General features: G+C 42.4%; 4 protein-coding genes across 4 annotated transcripts in view; all 4 read left to right on the forward strand.

Annotated features, from left to right (window-relative positions):
• The window catches only part of LOC135474763 (uncharacterized), a 31,729-nt gene extending 30,992 nt beyond the window's left edge, over nucleotides 1-737 (forward strand). The window contains exon 31 of the mRNA XM_064754352.1: nucleotides 486-737. Coding sequence (XP_064610422.1) covers nucleotides 486-608 — 123 coding nt within the window. The 3' untranslated portion in view covers nucleotides 609-737. The remainder of the gene's footprint in view (nucleotides 1-485) is intronic.
• LOC135475705 (protocadherin-19-like) lies at nucleotides 674-2,115 on the forward strand. The gene is made up of 2 exons (XM_064755637.1): nucleotides 674-731; nucleotides 839-2,115. The coding sequence occupies exons 1-2, from the start codon at nucleotides 674-676 to the stop codon at nucleotides 2,113-2,115; spliced, it is 1,335 nt and encodes a 444-aa protein (XP_064611707.1).
• On the forward strand, nucleotides 2,008-15,573 carry LOC135474764 (protocadherin Fat 4-like). Its single transcript, XM_064754353.1, has 9 exons — nucleotides 2,008-2,914; nucleotides 4,174-4,403; nucleotides 4,951-5,250; nucleotides 6,720-6,971; nucleotides 8,244-8,607; nucleotides 11,367-11,555; nucleotides 13,360-13,481; nucleotides 13,876-14,027; nucleotides 15,398-15,573. The coding sequence occupies exons 1-9, from the start codon at nucleotides 2,479-2,481 to the stop codon at nucleotides 15,480-15,482; spliced, it is 2,130 nt and encodes a 709-aa protein (XP_064610423.1). The 5' UTR covers nucleotides 2,008-2,478; the 3' UTR covers nucleotides 15,483-15,573.
• Nucleotides 15,574-20,606: 5,033 nt separating this feature from the next.
• Nucleotides 20,607-25,612, forward strand: LOC135475871 (cell death regulator Aven-like). Its single transcript, XM_064755817.1, has 6 exons — nucleotides 20,607-20,846; nucleotides 21,258-21,402; nucleotides 22,335-22,516; nucleotides 22,858-23,344; nucleotides 23,895-23,972; nucleotides 25,234-25,612. The coding sequence occupies exons 1-6, from the start codon at nucleotides 20,634-20,636 to the stop codon at nucleotides 25,290-25,292; spliced, it is 1,164 nt and encodes a 387-aa protein (XP_064611887.1). The 5' UTR covers nucleotides 20,607-20,633; the 3' UTR covers nucleotides 25,293-25,612.
• Nucleotides 25,613-26,055: the final 443 nt, after the last annotated feature.

Here is a 26,055-nt window from a genome sequence, read left to right on the forward strand (position 1 = left end):
TGTGGGTTTCCTCCCACCATAATGCTGGCCGCCGTAGTGTACGTGAAATATTCTTGACCACGACGTAAAACACCGTTCAGATAAATCAAGTAAATTCGTAAACCATCACGCTATCATCGCTTTACACCATGTGGTTGCGCGTTCGTATCCCGTCAAGTATTTACAAGTTTGTCTTTGGTCCGGTTTCCTTCACGCGACACGTCCCTTGGTGTGTGATTTCATGACTCTTCCAATTTATTGTGTTTCCAAACACAATGAGTGTTTATATGAAAGGTCAAGAAATGGCAGAATTCTGTGTAGCACATTGATTGATTGGAAAGCTCCTTCAGTAGTTTAGACGTGCTAGTGAGAGGCATCAAGCATTATATGAACGACCAACGCAAGTGGAGTCAGCCATTGTTTTTGTTTTAAACCAGACTCTTGAAAGTTTTATCCGACTATGACATATTAAAAGTTGCATTCTTGCTTTTTGTGCCATTAAACAGATTCTGGTCGAAGATACTAAAGAGGGATGGTATTGGCTCGAAATTCCTTTTGATTTCCCTGACAACCAGGAGCTCAAAGTATGCAGGCGTCAAGATGCAAAAAAAATTGCTAATCGAACATAACGTCTGGCTGGGCAAAGGCCAAGACGGTGATAAAGCGATATACATATTTGACTGGTTCTCTCTGTATGACTGGGGCGTGCGCAGAAAAAGAGAGGCGACCGCATTCAATTCATATTTCATTGAGTTAGGCGTGGCAAACACACCACCGGTATTCCCTAAGAAGAAGTACGAAACAAGCGTTCTAGAAAACACCGATTTCCTTACGATATTTTATAACTGCACCGCGACAGACGCTGATAACGCCGTGACGTATTACGACCTGGAGAGTGCGGAGGGAGACGCTGTGCCTTTCAGCGTAACAGACTCCGGCGATATTCTCGTATTTGGCGTCATTGACCGTGAACTTACGGATGTCTACCGTCTGAATATCTTCGCTTTTGACAACGGTAACCCTGTTCGGTCCGCAAGTACACAATTAGGGATAAATGTTTTGGACGAAAACGACAACGTTGCCGTGTTTACGGAACCAAGGTACTCGGCTCTGGTGAGAGCCAACATTTCCCTTGGAGCTGAGTTTCTGAGAGTTAAGGCTAACGACCGTGATTTTGGTGAAAATGGGCGTGTGCTTTATTTCATTGGTGGGGCGAACAGTCATCCGTTCGACATCGACTCACACACAGGAGGTATTTCTACATCTGGTTTTCTTACAGAGCAAAGGTATAGTTTCCCAGTCAGTGCAAAAAATCCAAATTCGTCTACCATCTCCTCTGCGGAAGTGATTATTTCTGTGATAAGAGAAGAGGAATTGGCCGCTATTTTCGAAACCGACATTGTCACAGCTGAGATAAGAGAAGGTCAACCGATTGGTTCTTTAGTTATCAATGTCTTGAGCGATATTGCCGTATTAACTGGAGATATAACTTTTGAAATTCTCAGCGATGTTCCTTTTAGCTTTAATAAATTCACGGGTAACATTTATACACGTGCCGTGTTAGATCGAGAAGCAAGAGACTTGTACAATTTCACCCTCAGAGCTCTGGATGATACTCCGTCGGGCAACCAGGTGGCTCCCCCTGAAGAAGTCATTGTGCTGGTCAATGTGTCCGACATTAACGATAATCCTCCGTCGTTCGCCTTCCCAGAAATAAAACTGCAAGTTTCAGAAGACACAGCCGTCGGAAAAATTTTTTATACAATAACAGCCAAAGATCCAGACTTACTGACAAATGGCGATGTGGTCAGGTACGAATTACTCAACAGCACAGAAGACGGCTGTCCTTTTGGCCTGAACCAGACGCAAGATGGAGCACAACTGTACCTTGTCAAACCCTTGGATCGTGAAAATCTCGCGAGATATTATCTAACTGTGAAAGCCACAGATGGAGGTCTACCTCCCCAGACCGGAAGTGCCATGCTATGTATCACTGTTGGAGACACCAACGACAACCCGCCATGGTTCGAAACACAATCCTCCACTGTGAACATATCCAAGCTACTTCCGGTCAACTCTGTAGTTTTTACAGCACATGCCGTGGATAACGACCTTGAAGGTAAGTTTGATTTATAGGGGAACATGATCGTGCAGGTAAAAGGCGGGAGAAGGGGTCATGACCGTGCAGGTAAGACGTTTGTTTCTCAACCAGTTGGACACACGAGGACATCGAATGTTCCCCCGGCATCAGATTTTAGTGACTTGTGGACCGTTTAGGCGATACCTTTGGGTATCATTTCATTTATTTGTTTATTTAGGCCTATTTGATTGATGTTTAGCTACGTGTTAAAGACTTCGTCATTTTAATTTTATAGCGTTCAGGTGTATACTGGTTGAGAAAACCGCAATACCGAAGTAAACCACCACTCTTCACCAGATTCGACGTCGCTCTTGATTGTTTCTTATTACCGAAATTAGGAAGTAGACTTGTCTTCCTGTATGGGTTTATATGTAATTATGTTTTCTCCATACACACAGTTTTATTATGTGAATACCTCTGAGTATTCCTTACTTACAGCTGTTCTCCACTACGACATAATTGATCCATCGAGAAGGTTCAGGATTAACTCCGATACTGGGATTTTAACATTGAAGATATCACTGAAAAATGCCGACGATCTGGAGTTCAGCGTAGTGATTGTAGTCAGCGATGGCCTGATGGAGAGCAATATGACCCTGGTGATAAGTGTTTCCCAGAAAAACTTCTCCCCACCAGCGTTCAAACCAGATGTGTACACCGTGGAGGTCAAAGAAACCGTGCCTCCAGGAACATTCGTTGAAATTGTTTTCGCCGATGACGACGAAGGTGATTGGATAACGTACTATATCGAAGAAGGAAACGTCGATGGTATGTTCCATATCGACAGTGTGACTGGTAAGTTCTATGCGTTTGGTTCACCGGCGCCGATAGCTTTTAAGTGACAAGGTAGAAATAGAGAGGTAGCAGAGTGATAGCAGAGAGCTAGCAGAGTGGTAGCAGAGGTAGCAGAGTTGTAGCAGGGTGGTAGCAGAGTTGTAGCAGATGTAGCAGAGTGGTAGCAGAGGCAGCAAAGTGGTATCATAGTGGTAGGAAAGAGGTAACAGATTGGTAGCAAAGGCAGCAGAGTGGTATCAGAGTGGTAGAAGAGAAGTAACAGATTGGTAGCAGAGGCAGCAGAGTGGTACCAGAGGGGTAGGAGAGACGTAGCAGAATGATAGCAGAGTGGTAGCAGAGGCAGCAGAGAGGTAACAGAGTGGTAGGAGAGGCATCAGAGTAGTACCAGTGTGGTAGTAGAGAGGTAGCAGAGTGATAGCAGAGGCAGCAGAGAGGTAACAGAGGTATTAGAGGCAGTAGAGTGGTATCAGAGTGGTAACGTTTACTATATATTTACACGTAGATATTTGGATTAAAACCCGGTCTATAGAGAACTCTAGCCATTTGTACTGCTTGGGGCATCCATTTTTAAACGTCACATTTATGACACCCGACACATATTTGTGTGTGTCTTTGCCCACTTAGCTTGAATTTCATCTCGCCTGGGCTTCTCTTTCTAGTTTATGTTAATACGAGACACATTTGACAAGTGGGAAAGTCCAACCTCAGTTGCTTGCCAAAGGGCGGCGATTTTATCTCGCGCCCGCCAGCATATGAGTTCGGCAAGTAAGGTGTTATTCAGATGAAAAAACGAAAGCTAACTTTTCTTTATTTACACATATTATGGAGCTTGTCACTTTAGGTGGTTAAGTGGTTCTTCTTAGAATAATTTTCCAAAAACGAAGAAATCTTCAGCGTGTAAACTATACGCAGTTAAACATATACATGACACTGTTCATGCTGTAAAGATTTTAATGGGCTTGACATAGGCTGTTCAGGCATAATTTTGGTATCAAAATACTAAAAGTCGTTCCCAGATTAGTGACTTTTATAATCTTGTACCCAGGGAATAAATCGATTTTTAAAAAATAAACCTGATGTCAAGCGACTTTGAGAGAGACGAGGCTGGGTGAGAGCTGTGACATTTTGTTTCATTTAGTTGTCATAATGCATTGCATACAACATGACCAGCATTGACTCCTCTCGCGAGCTGTGGTGCTGATCTGAATTCAAAATGTTGAAACACATGGGAATGTTTGTCCTGTATTTATACACTCCAGGTGAAATAATGACCCGCTACCACTTGGACGTACAACTCAATGCAAACTTTACTCTTAAAATCGTTGCAAAGGATGACCATGATGATGATATGACTTCAATGACTGGAAGGGCAACCGTTTACATCACTGTTCTCCCCGTTAATCAGCATGCGCCGTCTTTCACTGAAGGGGAGATAATCCACGCGAGTATTTTGGAGGATGCAGCCAAAGGAACTGTGGTTCAGCTGCCGGTAGGCGAATGTCATTTGTATATACTTTGCTGTACCTCTAGTTAAAGTTTCTTTGTGTGTGATAAGGTTTAAGTTCTACATTCGTAAAAAACAGTCCATGCAACTCTGTTTTTTTAACATCCTGTTGTTTGCTGGCTTCTTTCGCGGGAATTAAATTGCTCCCATATCTCTGGACATTGCAAGACCATCGTTCGATTTTCCTCTCGATCGATGATCAGAGAAATATCATTCAGAACAACTTGTTAGATTCATTGTATCTTTCGCAAAATTTTTCAGGGGGAATGAGTCAAGGCTAGTTGAATGTACATATACAGAAATAACAATATCTCCTTCACGTTGTACTGTCAGGACATTTTGTCTTCTAGTTATTTCATCAAAAGCTAAAAAAACGTAATACATAAAATCCTTTTGAAAGCAGTTTGCTGTGTTGTGGGTGCTTCAGTTAAGCATACACAAGACCAAATGGATGACATATCCAAGAATTGATGTCGGTACGCTTATGCAAAATTGATTACGACTCTGTCTTTTGATTGATGCATCTTTGCAGGATGCCTATGATGAGGACGGTGACAACATACAGTATTCATTACTTGGTAGCAGTGATTTATTTAGTGTAAATCCACACGATTCTGACCTCCACTTGCTCGAAGTCATCGACAGGGAGACAACTCCAACCGTAGCCTTGACACTGGTTGCCAGTGACAATGGAAACCCGCCCAAAAGTTCGCATACTTCAGTAGTAATAGACGTCTTGGATGTGAATGACAACCCACCTATTCTTCAACATTTAGATGATATTATAAAAGTCACCCAGTCGGCCATACGTCTCAAAATACCAGTACATAAGGTTGGTGAGACATGCGTTGTGTTTCTTGATCATACTTACATATATACATAAATTAGTTTATGGCGACTCCATTCCATGGAATGATTTGCGCCGAGGCAATGAGATGTGTTTCAGGGATTTAGGCTGGTCTAATCATCACTAGTCAAATTATAGAGACCTATTGCCAGAATGCTGTGGCCTAAAATCTGTAGATCCTACATAAATAATTCCCCATAGATTTAATAACTAAACTTGCAGTTTTCGGTGGACAAAGCACACTCCTCAGAGTTGAGTTAACAGTTCCAACGTCTACAAGGTCAGAAAAGAAGATTTGTCATGATGGATGGTCTCCTCAGCCTGACAAACATTTCATAGATCGGAATCTCTTACCTTGAATCTTTTTAAGTAGCTATTAACTGGGAGATGTCCTGGCCGAAGTCGGAAACACAAGATTTCTGCTTTTCTGCTAGAAAAGGAAAAAGGGAGGTTGTTATGTCGTCAGGGTTAAATGAGTGATAAAAACTACAGTTCTCTGAATCGTTCCGCTAAGTTTGCCGTAGTTTAAATGATAATGACTTTACCTCATTGAGGGCCTCGGATATGGTCAGTTTGAGATTAGAGGTGACATCACACAGACTTAGGGATTGTTTGGCTAGCCTATCTGCTCGTTCATTACCAGGCACCCCAGAATGTCCAGGAACCCAGGCGAAGCAAATGTCAAGGTCAGCAAAGAATAGTGAGGACGACAGAAAAACTACCTCGTACAGAACAGGGTAGCATTTTGTCCACTTAAATGACGTCATTGATTGTAAAGCACCAAGAAAATCTGTGAATATAACACCTCTTAACGGTCTTAAATCCAAAAGAAAGAACAGAGCATTCAGAGTTCGGCTGAATATACAGACAGGTTATCCGACAATCTAAGAACTTTTTCATATCGCAATTCCGGTACGCACTTAGCGGCATCGGTATAAATTTGCATGTATGCAGACCATTTGCTGCTTACGTATTTCGTGGGAAATCACAGAAATATAGTGAGGACTGTCTGCTTTCTGGACCTGAGAGTGCAGGTCCATGGATACAGATGGTGGTTGGGCCTTCCAGGGGTGAGATGGCGGGACACATTCCTTCTGTAAACGTCCGATATTGACCCCAGCACTCTGCAAAATATCCTGAGCACGATCATTGTGACTTTTTGTTGGCATTATGGAGAGAATCAAAACAAGCTGATGAAAACACTGAACTGGCTGAATTATGTAGAGAGCTTTCTTTTGATCATACTTTATGTTGATGGTTATATGCATATAACAGAACAGAGATCCTTCCGCGGACTATTATGGAAGACGACTTACTTCGCCCTATGTTGAGGTCGCGTTTTCACAGATTTCACAGTACACATTATACATTTAACCTTCATGGTTTCACCTTCCTCACTTTTACCATTGGATGGTAAGCATATAAAATACTGATTTGTGTGTCTTGTGTTGAAGGTTATAGCTATTGATCCTGACTCTGGGAACAACGCCGCTCTGACGTATTCTCTGACGATGGACACCCCTCTTCTTCGTATTGACGACAGTGGAGCCATCTACTGTAAGGCTGAATGTCTGACGTTAAATGCTAGTATCACTTTACCTATTGTAATAAACGTGCAGGATAAAGGGCATCCTCCACAGGGGACAAGTAACACCACAACACTTCACGTCATTGTCTCTCCAGGAACATCTGATGTCAATGTGACGGTAAGTTAAAGGCCTCCTCATGTCAGATATTTGCAATTTGTTTTCGACCATGTTGAGATATTTGCAGTTTGTTTTAGACCATATTTTGATTTATTACCGTACATAGCACAAAAAATGGTCGTTCTCAAAAAAGCTGATATACACATATTTTATATGAAACGATGCCATTGACTAAAACTTGCAGATCATGTGAATTATCACATAGCACAATGTAGACGTATCCATCTATGGTAACCCATGTGTGTTTTTTTGAAAAGTAAGCTTAAATGTTGGATTTTAGTATACTGGTATTGCGTTTGTAGCGAAGTCTGGAGATCTGGAATCAAATCCCGGTCGGGTGATACCGAAGGCTTTAAACATGGTACTTGTTGCTGTCTAGCTTGGTGCTCAGCACTGAAAGTTAGATGAAAGAAACAGACCTGGTTTGCCCGATGACTGGCTGTCATGTCTGGTGTCTTTGGTATGATACTTCAGCAGCGGCAGAAATTTGGCGGCATGGACTTACCCTGCCACAAGAATGGTCCACAGTGTCTGAAGACACATCTAATGACTCCTCGTCGTAGTATGACTAATACTTGTTAAGTACGACATAAAACCACAAGCATACGAAAGTTCGCCATGTCAGTGGTTTACAAGATAACACAGAATTAAACAGGTTTAGACGATACCAACTAAATAATGCAGACCGGACGTTGCCCCTTTTTGAAGATATTGCTGTTGCTGAGAATTTCAAATGAAATGCCATTGCAATAGTAGATGACTATTGACTAGTATCATGGGATGAACATTGAAGAGATGAGGAGTGATGGTGACTTACAGTCTGATCCACAGCATCACTTCTGATGGAGATGTGCAGTTTTATTGCAATTCATTCTCATACATATACCACAAAAACAGTCAGGACAAAAACTGAAAAAGTTTCAGGCTTACAGATATTTTAACCTAAGGTGTTATTCTTCCATCAGCGTAATGACCCAGGAGCCTGTTACCAATGCGGTCGCTGTGAGTTCAAGTCCAGCTCATGCTGGCTTCCTCTCTGGCCGTACGTGGGAAGGTCTTTCAACAACCTGCGCATGGTCATGGGTTTCCCCCGGGCTCCAGCCGGTTTCCTCTCACCATAATGCTGGCCGCCGTCATATGAGTGAAATATTCTTGAGTACGGCAATAAAACACCAGTCAAATAAATAAATAAATATTCTTACCTACTTATGAACCAAATCACTTAATGAAAAGCATTGCTGCACTTATAGATAACTTTGTCATTTGCAAAAGGAGGAAGATGCCTATTCCTTGGAGCCATCCCCAAGCGTTGCCTTTCAACGTGCGTTGTCTGGGCACATCCCGTTTTCTGAGGAAACTCCGATGCATAGATTTACAGCAGCTGAGTTGGACTTTACAGAGGTTATATCTTCTTTTGCTACCCCTATGGAAGAATTGACTCAAACAGCCGTCAGTCCAACAGCGTCCTTACCTCTCTTGTTTCAAACAACGTCGGCAATCATGGACCAGCCCACTGCAATGCCATCCGAGTCAACGTCTACTCAGTTAACATCCACCAGGGCCTTGCCCACAGCGGCTTTACCACTATCCAGTTATAAAGAGATTTGTCAAAGACCCATCGACGCTGTCATACGGGGTAAGGTATTGTGATCGAGGGTATGCACGAAAGGGAAGTAATTATAAAGGAAATTCGATGAAAAAATGAGTTATAACGTTAAAGAAACATTTAGTTATATAAACTAGTGCTCAAAAGAAAGTATACAGCTGTTTGATCAGACATCAAATAAAAACGGAAAGAAATATATTTGAAATTATTTTTAATTCCATAAGAATATTCCATTTCACCTGGAACGTCCATACATACAGTTCATTAAATGGTGAAGGTTTGGTTTGATGGTCAGTCAAAGAGATGTGGTGTCAACAGAACATTTACACATTTGCAAAATTCAAATGAAGCATTTTTCCCTCTGGAAATGTCATTCAAATCATGCTCAGTAGCGAGTGTGGCCTCCATTGGCATTGATGCAGGCCACAACACGTCGCCGCATTGATGACGTCAGGCGTCGAATGACGTTAGGTGTGATTCGTTGCCATTCTTGTTGGAGACACTCTTCCAGCTGTTGAACGGTCACAGGTGGCACTGGCAGTCTTCTGACTTGTCTGCCCAGGTGGTCCCACAAGTGCTCAGTTGGATTGAGGTCGGGTGAACATACCGGCCATGGTAAGAGATCGATGTTGGCGTTCTGTAGAAAGTTGTTCGTCAATCATGCAGTATGAGGTCTTGCATTATCATGCTGGTACAAAATTCCTCTTTGCTGTTGGTGGATGAATGGCACTACAACCGGTCGTAAAACTTCATCGGTGTATCTGCGAGCATTGAGGTTCCCATGAATCACCACCAGCCTCGTCTTCAGATCGCCGCAGATGCCTCCCCACACCATCACACTACCACCTCCAAACGCTCGAACTTGCTGAACGCAATTTGGCACCAAACGTTCTCCTACACGCCTGTATTACCCTAGCCCGGCCTTCATTTTTGTACACACAAAACCTGCTCTCGTCGGAGAACATTACCCGTGCCCATTCACGCCTCTGCCTGCGTAGAACGCGCCTGGCCCATATCAGCCGACGGCGTTGATTTTGAGGCGTCAGATAAACTCCACAATACGGTCGACGTGCCCTAATACCGTGTTGACGTAGTCGACGGTAGACTGTGTGTCGACTAATCGGGTGCCCTAGTGCCGTCGCCGCCGTTGACGTTGCCGTTACGTTCCGATTGCGGAGGTGAATGGTCCGGATGTGTCGATCTTCAGCGGGGGTGGTGACGCGTGTTCGACCGCTCCTAGGCCTGTCGGATGTAACGCCTGTCTGCCGGAGTCGCTGCATAAGTCTGACGATAGTTGCTCTTGTGCAACCAAAGGTTCTGGCAATGGCGGCGTTGGTCGCTCCTTGCTGGGCCATGCCGACAGCTCTCTCTCGCTCAACTTGGCTCAAACGTGGCATACCTGGTGTTTTTCTGACGACTGTGTTCCTAACGTTTCCCGTCGACTCATTTATACCGCCAAAATGCACGTTCATGTCGTGTTACACGTGGAAGGGCCATTTTTCGATTTTATGCTAAGTTTAGGCAAATCTTGCTTTGTTGGGCCAGTTTGTTCCCTGGATGGATCGGCGTTTACACTGCTAATAGGGCTCATCATGGATAATTTCTCAAGTTTTTACTTTGCGCGGTTTTTATGTATTTGTTTTGGTGTATACTTTCTTTTGAGCACTAGTTTATAATGATTGTCGAAAAAGTTGCATGTTAGTATGACAATTCAAAGTTCAGTAGAACTGCAAAATTACTTAATAAGTCTCAAAAACAGATATTGATCTCGTCTTATAGGTGCGAAAAACTAGTGTTTATTTCAATGGTTTTAGGGGTCTCAGTGGCCAAGAGCTAGGTCTGCCAACAATCTGCGGATAGTTATGGGTATTTCAAGGGGTTTGCCAGGCTCCTCGCACCATAATACTGGTCGCCATTGTATAAGTCAAATATTCTTGAATACGGCATGAGCACGGATCAACAAATTAAATCAAATGTGACGGCATGGTGTTCAAATTACCCAAGCGCACCAACGGGACATCCGGGGCATCCGTGGCTCAGTTGGTTAGCGCGCTAGCGCAGCGTAATGACCCAAGAACCTCTTACCAATACGGTCGCTGTGAGTTCAAGTCCAGCTCATGATGGCTTCCTCTCCGGCTGAACATGGGAAGGTACAGCAACCTGTGGATGGTCGTGGGTTTCCTCCGGGCTCTGCCGTGTTTCCACCCACCATAATGCTGGCCGCCGTTGTAAAAGTGAAATATACTTGAGTACGGAGTAAAACACTAATCAAATAATTAAATCAAATGAAACGGACAGATGTCAAAGGGACATCCTTTTTTGACGTCACCAAATAGTTTTGCGTGTGGCATTTTTGAGTATTTGCATTATGTGAACGGTTATTTACCGTTCACATAAGTCACAAGCGCGACTGAGATACTTGTTTAATTGTTATTTGACATGGAACTCATTCACGAACTACAAATGTGAACTTTATATGGAATTCATGCCTGGAATATTCATTGTCTGCCCGGCATCATTGAAAACTGATGACCGCTTCTCTCTTGTGTGTTACCAGCTTTATTTCTTATTTGTATAATTTCTTACATACCTTTGTCTTTGGGAGTTAGTGTTAAACGTTGATTTGGAGATGGATCTTGCGATTATCGACCTGGAACGCCCTTTACGGTCTACGAATGGTATAGGAATGTCGGACTTGACGCTTATATTTACCTACTACTAAATGGTTTTAAGAGGCTATCATCTCTTCAACCAGGTACTCCTTTGACTTTAATGATTCTAACTTTCAGATACCGCTGGAGTATTTTTCTTTCAGGACAATTACATATATCGTGTGTTCGAGGGTAGACGGCTAGTGGTTAGAGGTTATCCCAAGTCAATCCGTCGGATATTCTCTGGTTGGCGGAAGCAGAAAATCAGTGGACCAATCAACGCAGCCGTACACTCAGAGGCTTCCGGGTACACATATTTATTTAAGGGTGAGTATTCATAAAAGTGACGCTGAGCACCTGAGCACCTGAACAACAGCTTAAACGCCTGAAGTCAATCAACATCAACAGCTTATTGTGAAACAAAGTTAAGTAGATTCCCGCTTATTCATTCCCGCTTATAAGATTTGCCCAAATCCTTCAAATCAACTTTGCAGATTTATTTGTCATTGTTCATAGCCTGGTAAATATGAGTGCTACTCAATTTCCCAGGAGTACACTAGCACAGGACCTTAAAAAGAAAGTTGGGGATGTCCACAGCGTAACTGAATTACCTGGTGGTGACCTAAAACTCCGCTTCAAGGACATAAACCAGTTAATATCAAGCCACATATAAAGCGCTGAGAACAGTGCAAAGGAGTGACATATGGCATTGACCGAAATACCAAAATGGAAGACCTCATGACAAGACCGAAAGAACAACGAGTTATATTTGCAAAAGGCCTCAGTAAGGATAACACACCAACAACCAGCGTTACGCTCGTTTTTAAGGCTTAAAATGACCAGAAACCGTCCAGCTTTCACTACACAGAATTATTATAAAGCCTTTCCACGAAACACCCAGACAACGTTACCACTGCCATACATTTGGCCACACCAAGAAACTACGAGAAATAGATTCCAGTGGTTAGAAGTGCACGACTTTACCTAAATATCAGTGAAGAGACAAGAATAGGCTTGGGTGCAGGCCACACTTCAGCCATAGACCTCACTATGATTACTCCTGATCTCGCCTCTAAAGCATACTGGAATGTTATACCAGACATTTCTGGGAGTGACCACTTCGTTATTCTAACTGAACTTCGTATGTAGCCTCAAATGGAAACAAACACTAACGACCCTAAATTTTTATGTCATAAAGCTAACTGGGAGAATTTTATGAAAGATTGCTAAAAAATATCTATTGACGACGATTGCCTCTCGGACTGAATGTAAAATGTAACTGATGCTGTACTCAACGTTGCGGAAAAACACATCCCTATTCCATCAGAATATAAAAGGCCTCCAGATCCTGTTCCCTGGTGGAATAGCGAATGCATGGAAATTAAAAGAACCACATTACATATAGACCAGGAAAAAATACAAATTATTAAAACCTGATGCTGAAAAATCAGTCACTCGCGCAAATGTCAAATACTGGGAGGGCTGTTTGTTATACGATAGATACAAATGACAACTCAAAACAGGTAAACAGTCAGCTAAACCCCAGCTCCAGATCGTGAACACAAAACCAATGGTGAAAAAACTGAATACTTTGCAAAATCCTTCACGGACAATAGCAGCTACCGAAATCTTAATCCGTCTTTCAAACAAATCAAGGATAACACAGTTTTACAAATAGATCCCGACGATCACGCCGAGCTTTGTCTGAACAAAGACTTCACCCTTCAGGAATATCACAAAGACATCACTGCTAAAAGGAAACCCCGCCGGGTGAAGACAGATTAGGCCACAAAATTCTAAACATTTAGCACAAAAAACTCAAAACATAGTATCGAAAATGATAAATACAAGTTGGAGAGAAAAACAGCTGCCACAAACCTGGAAATCGTCCAGTGTTATACCTATTCCAAAACCCACTGAAAATCCATCAGACAGTAACCAGTCCATTTCGCTCACCTCTTGCTTATGTAAACTTCATCCCTTTATTTATTGATGGGACTGTTGTTGAAGGCCATACTCAGGAACTGATCACCAACAATTGGCGTAGCATAATGCATCAGACCAATTCGATTTGTGTGAGTAACTGAATGAAATTTGTTTGTAGATACATTCTCGTTGTTCTTTATTTTAGAGGCTAAAATTTGGGTGTTTTTGATGTCCCGGTTGGTGGAAATCGCAGAGCTGGAATCACCTGTGGACCTTGTACTAGACGCCGCCATAGATTTACCAGGTGTTGGCATATTACTCATCAAAGTAAATATTGCTCTGTATTTCTTATATTGCTCTGAAGATTTTATTTATCATCTGGTACACTTGAGTATTGACTTGTTTCGACTGACAGTTGATTTTATTTGCTTATTAGAATAATATAGTTCACATGCAGTTATTATCTCAGTTAAGCTGTCGCCTTAAACGTTCAGTGCCCCTACCGTAGAATGAACTTATCACAATATACGGTTGAATAAATTTATCATTGGAATGGAATAAAATGACCTCAAAATTGAAAGCCAGCTGATCAGACTCATTTTTTTAAAAATCATCCTACTTATATCTACATTTATTAATTTTAGATAAGTGAAAGAAATTAAATTCTTCGAAGTTGACGTATTTTTGTTCACCTGTGTACCTCTATAACCGTTATGCACAGGGTTCCGATGTGTACAGATTAACTGATGAGGAAAAATTTACACTCAGCGGACCGGAACCACTAGAATCTCTACTTCCGGGTGCCCCTTTGCCGCTAGACGGTGCTTTCGTCAGTACAGACCAAAAGACAATTCACCTTTTTTCAGGAGATTTGTAAGTTTAAAAAAACACTATACAAACTACACATTATAAGATAGTAAAACGACAGCATCAAAGAAATTCGGCAAACCTTTAGAAAGGTAGGTTTTAATTCCAACTGTTCCTGCTTCAATACTATCAACTCACAGGCCTCAAGTTACACAACAGGCCTCTAAGTCACATCGTTTTGATTGATTGATTTATTTATTTGATTGGTGTTTTACGCCGTACTCAAGAATATTTCGCTTATACGACGGCGGCCAGCTTCATGGTGGGTGGAAACCGGGCACAGCCCGGGGGAAACCCACGACCATCTGCAGGTTGCTGGCAAACCTTCCCACGTACGGCCGTAGAGGAAGCCAGCATGAGCTGGACTCACAGCCACCGCACACATGGTTTTGTGCTTTAACATGTAGTGCTTGTGTACTATCGAAATGCTTTATGAGTACACATACACCGAAAACTGTGACGTACTTGAGAAAAAGACAAAAGAGTACATGGCTTTGGCCCGCTTTGTCGGGAAAGCGTTTTACGAACTTCCCCATTTGGTTGCTTGGGCAAATTTAACTTTCGCCCGGTGAGGAGGATTGTCAAGTACCAGGTAAAGGATGGTATGCTTTTCAGGGCTCGGCCCGGTTTCTCGTAATTTTGTACTATTTATGCATTAATATGAACTAATATTAGAATGAAACCCTAACTGAGATAAATTGACAAGAGGCAATATTTCACCGGTTACCTGTGACCATTTGCCAGCTATCACTGTCGTCGCATCTCTGATTTTTCTCTCTATGCTTTACGTTTTAATTATATCCTTAACCCATTAACCTCACTGAAAAATTCTTGAAAGAGGCGTTTCCTTCGAATCATTTCTTCTGGGGGCTTGGTGACAATAACCGGTCGACGACGCTCGTGTAGCTGCGCTGTCCATAAACTTAGTTGATGACCAATTGTCTTCTAACAATGTTGTGCGCATATCTGCGCCTCACCTGTGGGAAAGTTCATAGAAAAAATGGTCATTTTAATACTTCTACATGTGATGTGTCAACATTTTATGATGGTGTACGAACCTAAGCTTAGTGGGGCCTGCGTGGCTCAGTCGGTTAGCGCGCTAGCGCAGCGTAATGACCCAGGAGCCTCTCACCAATGCGGTCGCTGTGAGTTCAAGTCCAGCTCATGCTGGCTTTCTCTCGGGCCGTAAGTGGGAAGGTCTGCCAGCAACCTGCGGATGGTCGTGGGTTTCCCCCGGGCTGTGCCCGGTTTCCACCCACCATAATGCTGGCCGCCATCATATAAGTGAAATATTCTTGAGTACGGCATAAAACACCAATCAAAAAAAAAAAAAAAAAAAAACCTAAGCTTAGTGTAACGTATTTCTTTTCTTGCAGAGCTTATGACTGGAATGTTGAGGATAAAACCCTATCTGAAGAATCCCCCATCCATATAACTGAATGGATGGACTGTGAACTGTAGGGAATCTGTCTGGATAACGTGCGAGAGTTTTCGGCGACCGTTATATCTCTCCTATGATTCATTCCGAAGTCAGTAAAAACTGATAAAACACAAAAAAATACTATGTTGTTATCTGTTTTTAATTTGAGTAATGCCTGCTGTAGGACTTATTGCCATGAATGCAAGTAATTTTTGCCTCTAAAATGTTAATTGATAAAGTGCTGTATATAAGAAAATGAATTTCTTTATTTGGCTTGTCGTGTAAGCCGAGAGTAGCTACCACAGGTAACATTGGGACATTCACATTCGCCCGAAACCATAAGCTCACAGCAGCTGATCGTCTATTCCCCCTTAAAAGATATCTCCTGTACGAAAAGCTACAGACAGCTATAACACACTCCGACCTTGGTGGGCAGACCAAGCACATGTACATGTAGGCCAGGGTTAGCTCAGACCCTTAAGTCCTCTCAGAGCCAGGTGGACACAAACCGGTAAATCCTCGCAGACGTGCGTGGGCAGAGGCCAATTAAGTCCTAAAACGAGTTTCGGCTAGCAAGCCAGAGTGAGTCTTTTACGAGCATATTGCGAGGTATATACTCGTATGGCGTGAGAACAAGGCTCGCAGTTGGTCTCAGGCGGTAGCAGAATGTATTTAATGTAGAAATATAAGGCAGGGCCAAAAATCCGCTTGTCGAAACTGTCTTCGTGTGAAACCCGCTTTAGACCTTCTTGCATACAGACCTTTCCACCATAACACACTCAGACCTGTGTGGACAGACAGAGCCTTTAGTCCTACCAGCCTCAGACCTGTGTGGACAGACAGAGTCTTCCACACTAACAGCCTCAGACCTGTGTTGACAGACAGAGCCTTCCATCCTAACAGCCTCAGACCTGTGTGGACAGACAGAGACTTCCATCCTAACAGCCTAACACACTCAGAACTGTGTGGACAGACAGAGTCTTCAGTTCTATCACACTCAGAACTGTGTGGACAGACAGAGCCTTCAGTCCTAACACACTCAGATCCGTGTGGACAGACAGAGCCTTCCTCCCTAACACACTCAAACGTATGTGGACAGACAGAGGCTTCAGTCCTAACAGCCTCAGAACTGTGTGGACAGACAGAGCCTTCAGTCCTAACACACTCAGATCCGTGTGGACAGACCAGACAGGGCCTTCAGCCCTAACAAACTCAAACGTATGTTGACAGACAGAGGCTTCAGTCCTATCAGCCTCAGACCTGTGTGAGCAGACAGAGCCTTCAGTCCTAACAGCCTCAGACCTATATAGACAGACAGAGCCTTCAGTCCTAACACACTCAGACCTGTGTGGACAGACAGGGACTTCTATCCTAACAGCTTCAGACCTGTGTGGACAGACAGGGACTTCAGTCCTAACAGCCTCAGACTTGTGTGGACAGACAGGGACTTCAGTCCTTACAGCCTTAGACTTGTGTGGACAGACAGAGCCTTCCATCCTTACAGCCTCAGACTTGTGTGGACAGACAGAGCCTTCCATCCTAACAGCCTCAGACCTGTGTGGACAGACAGAGCCTTCCATCCTAACAGCCTCAGACCTGTGTGGACAGACAGAGCCTTCACTCCTAACACACTCAGGCCTATGTGGACAGACAGAGCCTTCAGTCCTAACACACTCAGACTTGTGTGGACAGACAGAGCCTTCCATCCTAACAGCCTCAGACCTGTGTGGACAGACAGAGCCTTCCACCCTAACAGCCTCAGACTTGTGTGGACAGACAGAGCCTTGAGTCTTTACAGCCTCAGACTTGTGTGGACAGACAGAGCCTTCCATCCTTACAGCCTCAGACTTGTGTGGACAGACAGAGCCTTCCATCCTTACAGCCTCAGACTTGTGTGGACAGACAGAGCCTTCCATCCTAACAGCCTCAGACCTGTGTGGACAGACAGAGCCTTCAGTCCTAACACACTCAGGCCTATGTGGACAGACAGAGCCTTCAGTCCTAACACACTCAGACTTGTGTGGACAGACAGAGCCTTCCATCCTAACAGCCTCAGACCTGTGTGGACAGACAGAGCCTTCCACCCTAACAGCCTCAGACCTGTGTGGACAGACAGAGCCTTCAGTCCCAACACACTTAGATCCGTGTGGACAGACAGAGCCTTCAGTCCTAACACACTCAGACCTGTGTGGACAGACAGAGCCTTCCATCCTTACAGCCTCAGACTTGTGTGGACAGACAGAGCCTTCCATCCTAACAGCCTCAGACCTGTGTGGACAGACAGAGCCTTCAGTCCTAACACACTCAGGCCTATGTGGACAGACAGAGCCTTCAGTCCTAACACACTCAGACTTGTGTGGACAGACAGAGCCTTCCATCCTAACAGCCTCAGACCTGTGTGGACAGACAGAGCCTTCCACCCTAACAGCCTCAGACCTGTGTGGACAGACAGAGCCTTCAGTCCCAACACACTTAGATCCGTGTGGACAGACAGAGCCTTCAGTCCTAACACACTCAGACCTGTGTGGACAGACAGAGCCTTCAGTCCTAACACACTCAAGTCCGTGTGGACAGACAGAGCCTTTTATCCTAGCAGCCTAAGTCCTAAACACACTCAGGCCTATGTGGACAGACAGAGCCTTCAATCCTTACAGCCTCAGACGTGTGGGGACAGACAGAGCCTTCCGTCCTAACACACTCAGACCTGTGTGGACAGACAGAGACTTCCATCCTAATAGCCTCAGGCCTATGTGGACAGACAAAGCCTTCGACAGACTGACAGACTCAAACCTGGGTGAACACAGACTTTTTAGTCCTAACAGCCTGAGACCTGGACAGACAGAGCGTTCAGTCAGATCTGGAGGGGTTTCCTCCCACCATAATGCTGATCGCCGTCGTGTAAGTGAAATATTCTTACGCACGGCCTAAAACACTAAGATTGACATTATGACGGAATAAATTTGCACCTAATCACAGAATCAAACCAGCTAAGAATTGTTTTTCCTTAGGTGGTTTGTTAGGTATATTGATGTTAAAAGTTGTCTGTGTGTTTATAAAAACGGTTCTGTATGTCACTGCATAATTCTTGAGAATGATATCAAGCTAGGCTATAATGGCGAAATATTGAATACCAAAATGAAGATTTTTTTATTGTTACTTTTGTACTCAACACTTGAATTTAATCGATGAGTCTCATTCTAAAGCAGTACCATGTAATAAATGATTTAAAGTGCTACTGATAGCTAACCTAGATCTTCTGGTCAGGTTTCGTGACAACAACCAGTTCGTCATATGATCCTGTCTGAACCACAGCGTTCAATATTTCGTTCCCAGTACCACATATGCTTGGCTATTAAGGGAAGGTATACGGGACAAGCATGTGGACATAAATTCCTCCAAACGGAAACGTGCCTCCGTGTTCTTTGGGATTAGCGTACCAGTGTGGGGCAATGATCCAGGATCCTCTCACCAGTGCGGTCCCTGTGAGTTCAAGTCTAGTCATGTTGGTTTCTAGAGCCTCTCCGGTCGTACGTAGGAAGGTCGGGCGTTTCCCCCTGCCTTTGCGCGGATGTATAAGTGAAATATTCTTGAGTACGGCCTAAAACAGCATTCAAATAAATAAAATCCAAACGGAAACCCCACGCTTGCATAACTGCAATCTACAGTACAACCTGTCTCCCAAATGTCGGTCAACGAATGTGAAACCAACACATCGGTAAGTCATGACAACAAGTAAAACCCTTTAATGAGAGAATGCTACAATAACCAAGGTACTACAATCAATACCAAAGTAGTACGGGGATACCGGTAGGGTTCGATGTGGTTTTTCTAGAGAAAATGTCCGCGTGGAAGCATATATATGACTGAAGCTGGGCGTTACGGTACACACGTATCCCTGGACTACCAGCACCGCCACTTTCATCCATGATCGGTGAAGTGTGGTTATGTAGAAAATATTCAAATTTCTAGTCATTCAATACAACATAAACATTTCATAAATATTTGCAAAGAATAGTTTCCTATTTCATAACTATTGCAGGATAAAACCGGTACCCGCGTGTTAAGAAGGATCCAATATGCCCATGTCTGGATTCACACCCTAAGTGTGCAACATTAATATTTCCATGATATATCCTATTCCCCATGATATATCCTATTCCCCATGATATATCCTATTCAACTCGAGAATAATTTATAACACCTCTGCGGTCAAGACGTTTATTTATGTATCGGTATTTATTTCAGTTCACTGTAATGTTATTGTGAGGCTTCATGATACAAAAACTAAGCGGAGAGAGTGCTATAACTAACCTTGATCTGCCACAGCAAAATGAAGGTCAGGTAGGCCTTCAAATTCCCTCAACCCCACAGACAACCAGACCGTACTCTGCATTTCTGTTCCATTCCTTAACAGTAGACCTAAACTTCTATTTAAAAAAATGAACCACCAAAAAAACCAAACAACAACAACAACAACAACAAAAAAACCAAAAAAAAAACAAACAAGAAATTGTTTAACTGGTTTTTGCCTGTAGTGATCGAGGGAATTTCTACCTGGCCTACATACTGCTCTGGCGGAGGTTAAGCACTCTCTCCGCTTAGTTTTCATATCATGAAGCTTAGGTGCATGTGCACAAATTTTTTCCCCAAGTTTCATTCATTTCATTTTTGCCATAAAGTTACTGACAGATAGAAGAAAGATAACCTTCTGATGGAGGTAAATTAATGTTCAAGAGGCATGTCTACTTAAGGCTTGATTTGTAATGGTACAAAATTACCGGTTTAAAATTATTGGAGATGCTGTAAAATTAATACAAAATAAAAATGCATACAGTTTTACCAGAAAAAGGGCCATGTATATCACAAAGAGATCTTCTGACGGGGGGAACGGCTGAAAAAAATGTGGAGAAAATGATGCCGAGATTTAACAGATAGTACCGTTGGCCTAGGCCTATGTGCGTTCGATAGACTTCCTTAATTTCAGCATGAATGGTGCTGTCGCCTAAGTCAAGTTCTTAATGGGATATCTGATGTGTCTGTAATTGTGTTTAAGTCTGCATCTAGATGGGCCCATCATCTTCGACAAGTCCGTGGGCGGATTCATCAGCAATTCCTGCTTTTCATAGAAATCCTTTTTAAATACTGTGTTCTTTCGAAATCGAAACTCGGACATCGTGGCATTTCTGTGAACAATGAGGCCAGATGAACACAAAAAGAAGCGCAGTGCTCAGTACAACAAGAAAAAAGGGAACAAAGGCGCAAAGCCAGAGAACAAAGGAGCTGAAGGCGTTGGAAGGGAAAACCCCAAAAGTAGGCCAGCGCAGGACGAACGGCAACAACAACAACATACTCCAGCCCGAAATGTGCCAAATCAAAACTCAGCAACATCGTCTTCGGATGAGGAGGTCATTGTCAACTTTAGGTTTTTATGTTACCTCCTGAAGTAAATATAAGTGATTGCCTTACGGTTGGTCAAATCATGGAGACATTGACATTTTACCTAATAACTGGTGGTATTGAATGGTTTTCTTTTTTTATATTTAAAATTAATCTACGGTACATAAATCAGTACGCTAAAGGCCTCAGTAGATTTTTTTCGTTTGAAGCACGTTGGCGTCTGTTGTCGACAGTTTCTAACTGAAAACTGGTCAGTTGTTTTGCTTCCCATCTGCAGAGTCGGCAGAGGGTTACAACAGGCTTTTAACACATGGACAAAAAAGAATTGAAAACCAAGGTTTCTTGTCCTTTCTCAGATTGTGGAACTCGGGTACAATATTTACAGAGAGAACCTGTTCTTTCTTTTATTCTTTTATCAGCATAATATCAGCAGCCATCGAAAGACGTTTAAAAGACGAGAGATTGTTAGCAACTGGAATCGCTATGAAGTGACAGACACAGAATCAGTGGGAGAAAAATCTGTACCAACAGCTGTGGATTATGCTAAGCTGCTAAACGTGACCGGTAACATTTTATGAAACCTCCTATGGGAGAGATCTTTTCAAAAGGACACAAGTAAACACAAGTATAACTGTGTACTTAGCTGGTTATGTTCTCAAAATAAATGACTATAAATGACACACACAACACAGTCTATGTGCAATTATTGTCTTGCATTGCACTCCTTGATTTTTTAGTACGCTGTCATTGATGATCAAAGATTTGTCCGGTGTATGATTATGGTTATGTGGTTATCTGTAATCTACCTCATAGACAGCTCGTTGCACCTTTAGCTTTCTTTGAGTGGGACTACGTCTGGATTGACACGTAGAATGAGGAAGGTTTGAGTATTACTGAGCAAATATCAGGGATGGTTCGGTGACGGGTGTATGTCATGCGTACAATGTGGCCCTGTGTGTATTTGCAGGGTGAAGCCTGTCCCTAAACTCACGTGCTCACAGAGCTACTTCTCCCAGCTTTCTATGATTTTGTTCTTCCCTGAATCAACTGTGAATGAAGAATGCCTCATTCTAAACAGAAGTTGTTTATTTATTTATTTATTTGATTGGTGTGTTACGCCGTACTCAAGAATATTTCACTTATATGACGGCCACCAGCATTATGATGGGAGGAAACCGAACAGAGGTTGTTGGCAGACCTTCGCATGTACAGCCGGAGAGAAAGCTAGCATGAGCTGGACTTGAACTCACAGCAACCGCATTGGTGAGAGGCTCCTGGGTCATTACGCTCCACTAGCGGGCTAACGAACTGAGCCACGGAGGGCTCACAAAAGTTGTACTCTACAAACTTCTTCAATCAGTGTGTATGTGTTGGTCAACAAAGGGTTTATGCAAGTGATTTAAAATTAAGCGTGGGGTAACATTTCATCATGAAAGTGTATTTAAGTTTTGTTTTGTCATATATTTTATATATTTTTGTTTTCATTTTCTCCTCAGGGAATGCATCTTCTCACTTCCGTTTTAAACATGAGGCTGATTGGGAGGAGGAGTTATCAAGTTTCCATGGAAACCAGAATCCGATAACCCATGTGTTAGGAATAGACTGCGCTAATCTTGGTTCTTCTCTTCAGTGTTTACCTTTGTTTGAACGCCTTGGGCTGTCTGCAGATCTCTTCCCTGTAAGCAACTAAGCATGACACTCTCTGGAATTTGGAATATACTCCGTAAATAAGGCTAATTGAAACACTTCTTTAGTTGGTTTTCTTTTGTTCCTGAGATTACTTCTGCATTGAACATTTGTCTGTAGAATGTTCTGTTAAATTGTCTGGGTTATTTGATTGAATAACTTCCCAAACATCAGCAAATGGAAATGTGTAGCAAGCATATGGTTTTAATTCAGTGCTACAAACTGAATAGAACAGAACACAGACTGAGCCACACCAAGGACGTGTGGAATAATGGTCTTTTATTTAAGTTCTTGCAAAATATTTTATTATAACAATTTATGCTCTTTTTGCAGGCAGAGCAAAGGGAGTTGCTAAAGCAAGACGCCACTAAACATAGACAGCAATACTCTAAAATACGTGAACAAACATGCAAGTCAGGGGAGTTAACTCCTACAGGTCAAACTCTTTGGGTGGATAATGAAAGCACTGTGGAGGAAGAAAATGATGGACAGATTCACAGAAAGTTAAATGAATTATCAGCGTCATTAATTGGACATGAGGATAAACAGTTATCAGGGAATCAAATTCGTGATCCAAAACCGAAAGAACAAAATCAGCATACTGAAACAAAGAATCTGGGTGATAATGGATTGGGTAATGTGAGTGGAGCAGACAGAAGAGGGGATGATACCCTCACTAAAGACAAAGGGGCTGACCAAGTAGAAGTGTCTGCCAGACTCGAAGAAGAGTTAGACATATTACTCTCCATGGACTCAGCATTAGCAAGTGTTACTCTTCAAAGTGTGGAGAGCACAGAGTCAGTGGCTAAGAACACAGAAGGTATGTCAACATTGTTTATGTACTTGTTAAAGCAGTGGAATCAGATTAGATTTAGCTTCCTGGAATGTAAATTGGCAGGTTTCTTCAGCAAGACACTTTAGTAGTTTACACTGTATATACATGTAGGATAGGCCTCCATGGCCGAGTTGTTAGCATGCTACTCCAGCACAATGACCCAGGAGCCTCTCACTATTGCGACCGCTGTGAGTTCTTGTCCAAGTTTATGCTGGCTTCCTCTTCGGTCATAGGTGAAGGGTCTCCCACCAACCTGAGTATGGTCGTGGACACTGGTGAAGATTAACTCCCATGTGCTCATTAAGCTGCATAAAAATCCACAAATTGATTCAGGGTAGCGAGGATCTTAACATGAAATGTCCTTCATTTGATTCAGTGTAGGGAGGATCTTAATATGAAATGTCCTTCAAGGATTAAAAAATTTGAACTATCTGTCATAACAATATGTTGTACAGAGTCAGTCGCGTACTGAATATATTACATGTACGGAAAACTAAACAGATTGTCACACCATTTTTTTGTATGTGTGATGCAGATGTTTACAAAAAAGAGCAGAAATCTCCTAATGCTGGTAAGATGTCTGTACCTAAGGAAGACAAGGATGAAGAGCCAGGTTAGTAAAGTAACACAGTTTTAATATCCAGGCTTATTTAAAGGAGACGAAAACATAAAAATGATGCCAAAATCAGATGAAAGAGCGTCAAAACTTATTTGCAAATATGATCTTTAATATTTTTGCGCATTTTTTTTTCAAGAGAAAAGGGTATTTGAAAATATTTTTATATCTTTATTCAAAACATTATTATGCAACAATGATAAATACCAAAGTTGGTCCAACCAACTTTGGGACCAACTTTGGTATTTATCATTGTTGCATAATAATGTTTTGAATAAAGATGTGATCTAATAAATTTATTTGAATGTAAATTTGTTGCTTATATCGAAACATATGCATTTAACCTAAATTATGATAATATTTATGAACATATTTGAAATATAAATATGATCCAAATTGGAGTTTAATACATTTGTTAGCTGAAAAGAATAAATTCTAGTGCAAAAATATTTATTAAACCTGTGTTACATCCTCATTTATGATATTTATTAAACCTGTGTTACATCCTCATTAATGACATTATTAAACAAAGACTATAAATACCAAAAGGTGGTCCCAAATACACACCAAACAAAAATTATTTTCAAATGTCTTTTTCTCCTTAAAAAAATATTGAAGGCCATATTTAGGAATAACTTTTCGCACTCTTTCATCTAAACCTTATGTCATTTTTATGTTTTCTCCACCTTTAAACTTCAGGTCTCTCTGGGGGTTAGCTTGCTGTGGTATAGAAAGTTCTTTGGCTATGAGTCCCAGGAGTTAACTTCAAGTTATTGAATTTTGTGACTTGTGTCTTTATCATCGGCACAGAAGCGTATGAGCAAAATCATAGAGCATTTCCCATCTACACAACCCGGTTCCAAGGTGCTTATAAACATTACCCTGCAGTTTTTTCGTGCTACCGTTTTCGGCTTTGTGGGCTCATTACAGAAACGGGACACATTACAGAAAATTCAAAAAGTGTTCACTGCTTGGACAGACTTGTATTACATGGGTTCTGTTCCTCAATGAAAACCTGTGGCTTTATCATTTAGAGTTATGTGGCACCCCAGTGGCAGTATTTCAGCCTGATTATGGCGAGAACATGTTCCAGACAGGAGGCAGTGAATGGTTTCCGATGTAGTATGGCATGAAGCCATCAAAAGAGTGAAAAAAAAAACATCACGAAAATGGAGATTTCTCACATTAGACCACACAGAGAAGCTAAATAAGTTAACAATAAAAGGATAATTTGCCCTTCTTTTGCTTTTGAGTATAGGAATGACGTCTGAGAAGGACAACTTGGAAGATTGGCTGGACAGTATTCTGGATGATTGAAGGAGGCTTCGGCAGGAGTAACATCACACAGACATCCTGGACCGTCACTTAACCGGAATGGAACTGCATATTTTATCGGGATGATCCTAACAAAGTCTGTCCGATTTCAGAGACATTAGTGTTTTATCAAGGACAGGAAATCGTCAAACAATTTTGAGGCAAAACACTGTTTCAGTGAACCTCATTAAATGTACTATTAATCCCTGTATCTGAAAAAGACACTTGCTAGTTTGTGGCGTCAGCGTTTCGGTTTGAGTGAGTTAGTGGGTGAGTGCTTAGGGTTTAATATCCTATTGAACAAGTTTTCAGTCATATGACGACGAAGGAGTCATCAGAGTGCATGTAATGTGCCTCCTTGTTGCAGGACGGATTTCCACGGCTCCTTTTATCTAGTGCTGCTTCACTGAGATGACTTACTGAAGGCAAGTATTAAGCTGCCCCATCCGAGCCATTATACTGATACAGCTCAACCAGTCGTTGCACTGTCCCATTGATGCTCAACGCCAAGCGAGGAAGCTGCAACTTCCTCTTTTAAAGTCGGAAGTGTGACCGGACCCTGGATTGACCTTGGATCTACCAACTGAGCCATCGGGGCCGGTGTTTCTGTTTGAGAATGCGAACGCTATATGTTTTACATGGCCTTGAGCATTTCACCCTTGTTTGTTTATATCATTCGGGGCCACTAATTCCCGTACCATGTATGTGTGGAGCGCAATAACCAAAGAGCCTCTCACCAATCAGTCCCTGGGAGTTCAAGTTCCGA

Source organism: Liolophura sinensis, chromosome 9 (genome assembly GCF_032854445.1).
Source record: "Liolophura sinensis isolate JHLJ2023 chromosome 9, CUHK_Ljap_v2, whole genome shotgun sequence".
Lineage (NCBI taxonomy): Eukaryota > Metazoa > Mollusca > Polyplacophora > Chitonida > Chitonidae > Liolophura > Liolophura sinensis.

Coding starts and splice junctions, on each gene's coding strand:
- LOC135474764 (XM_064754353.1), top strand. CDS start 2,479: ATGGGTTTATATGTAATTATGTTTTCTCCATACACACAGTTTTATTAT. Junction 2,915..4,173: donor CCATATCGACAGTGTGACTG/GTAAGTTCTATG, acceptor TATACACTCCAG/GTGAAATAATGACCCGCTAC. Junction 11,556..13,359: donor GTACACATATTTATTTAAGG/GTGAGTATTCAT, acceptor TCTTTATTTTAG/AGGCTAAAATTTGGGTGTTT.
- LOC135475705 (XM_064755637.1), top strand. CDS start 674: ATGACTGGGGCGTGCGCAGAAAAAGAGAGGCGACCGCATTCAATTCAT. Junction 732..838: donor TTCAATTCATATTTCATTGA/GTTAGGCGTGGC, acceptor GCACCGCGACAG/ACGCTGATAACGCCGTGACG.
- LOC135475871 (XM_064755817.1), top strand. CDS start 20,634: ATGAGGCCAGATGAACACAAAAAGAAGCGCAGTGCTCAGTACAACAAG. Junction 22,517..22,857: donor TGTCTGCAGATCTCTTCCCT/GTAAGCAACTAA, acceptor CTCTTTTTGCAG/GCAGAGCAAAGGGAGTTGCT. Junction 23,973..25,233: donor AGACAAGGATGAAGAGCCAG/GTTAGTAAAGTA, acceptor TTTTGAGTATAG/GAATGACGTCTGAGAAGGAC.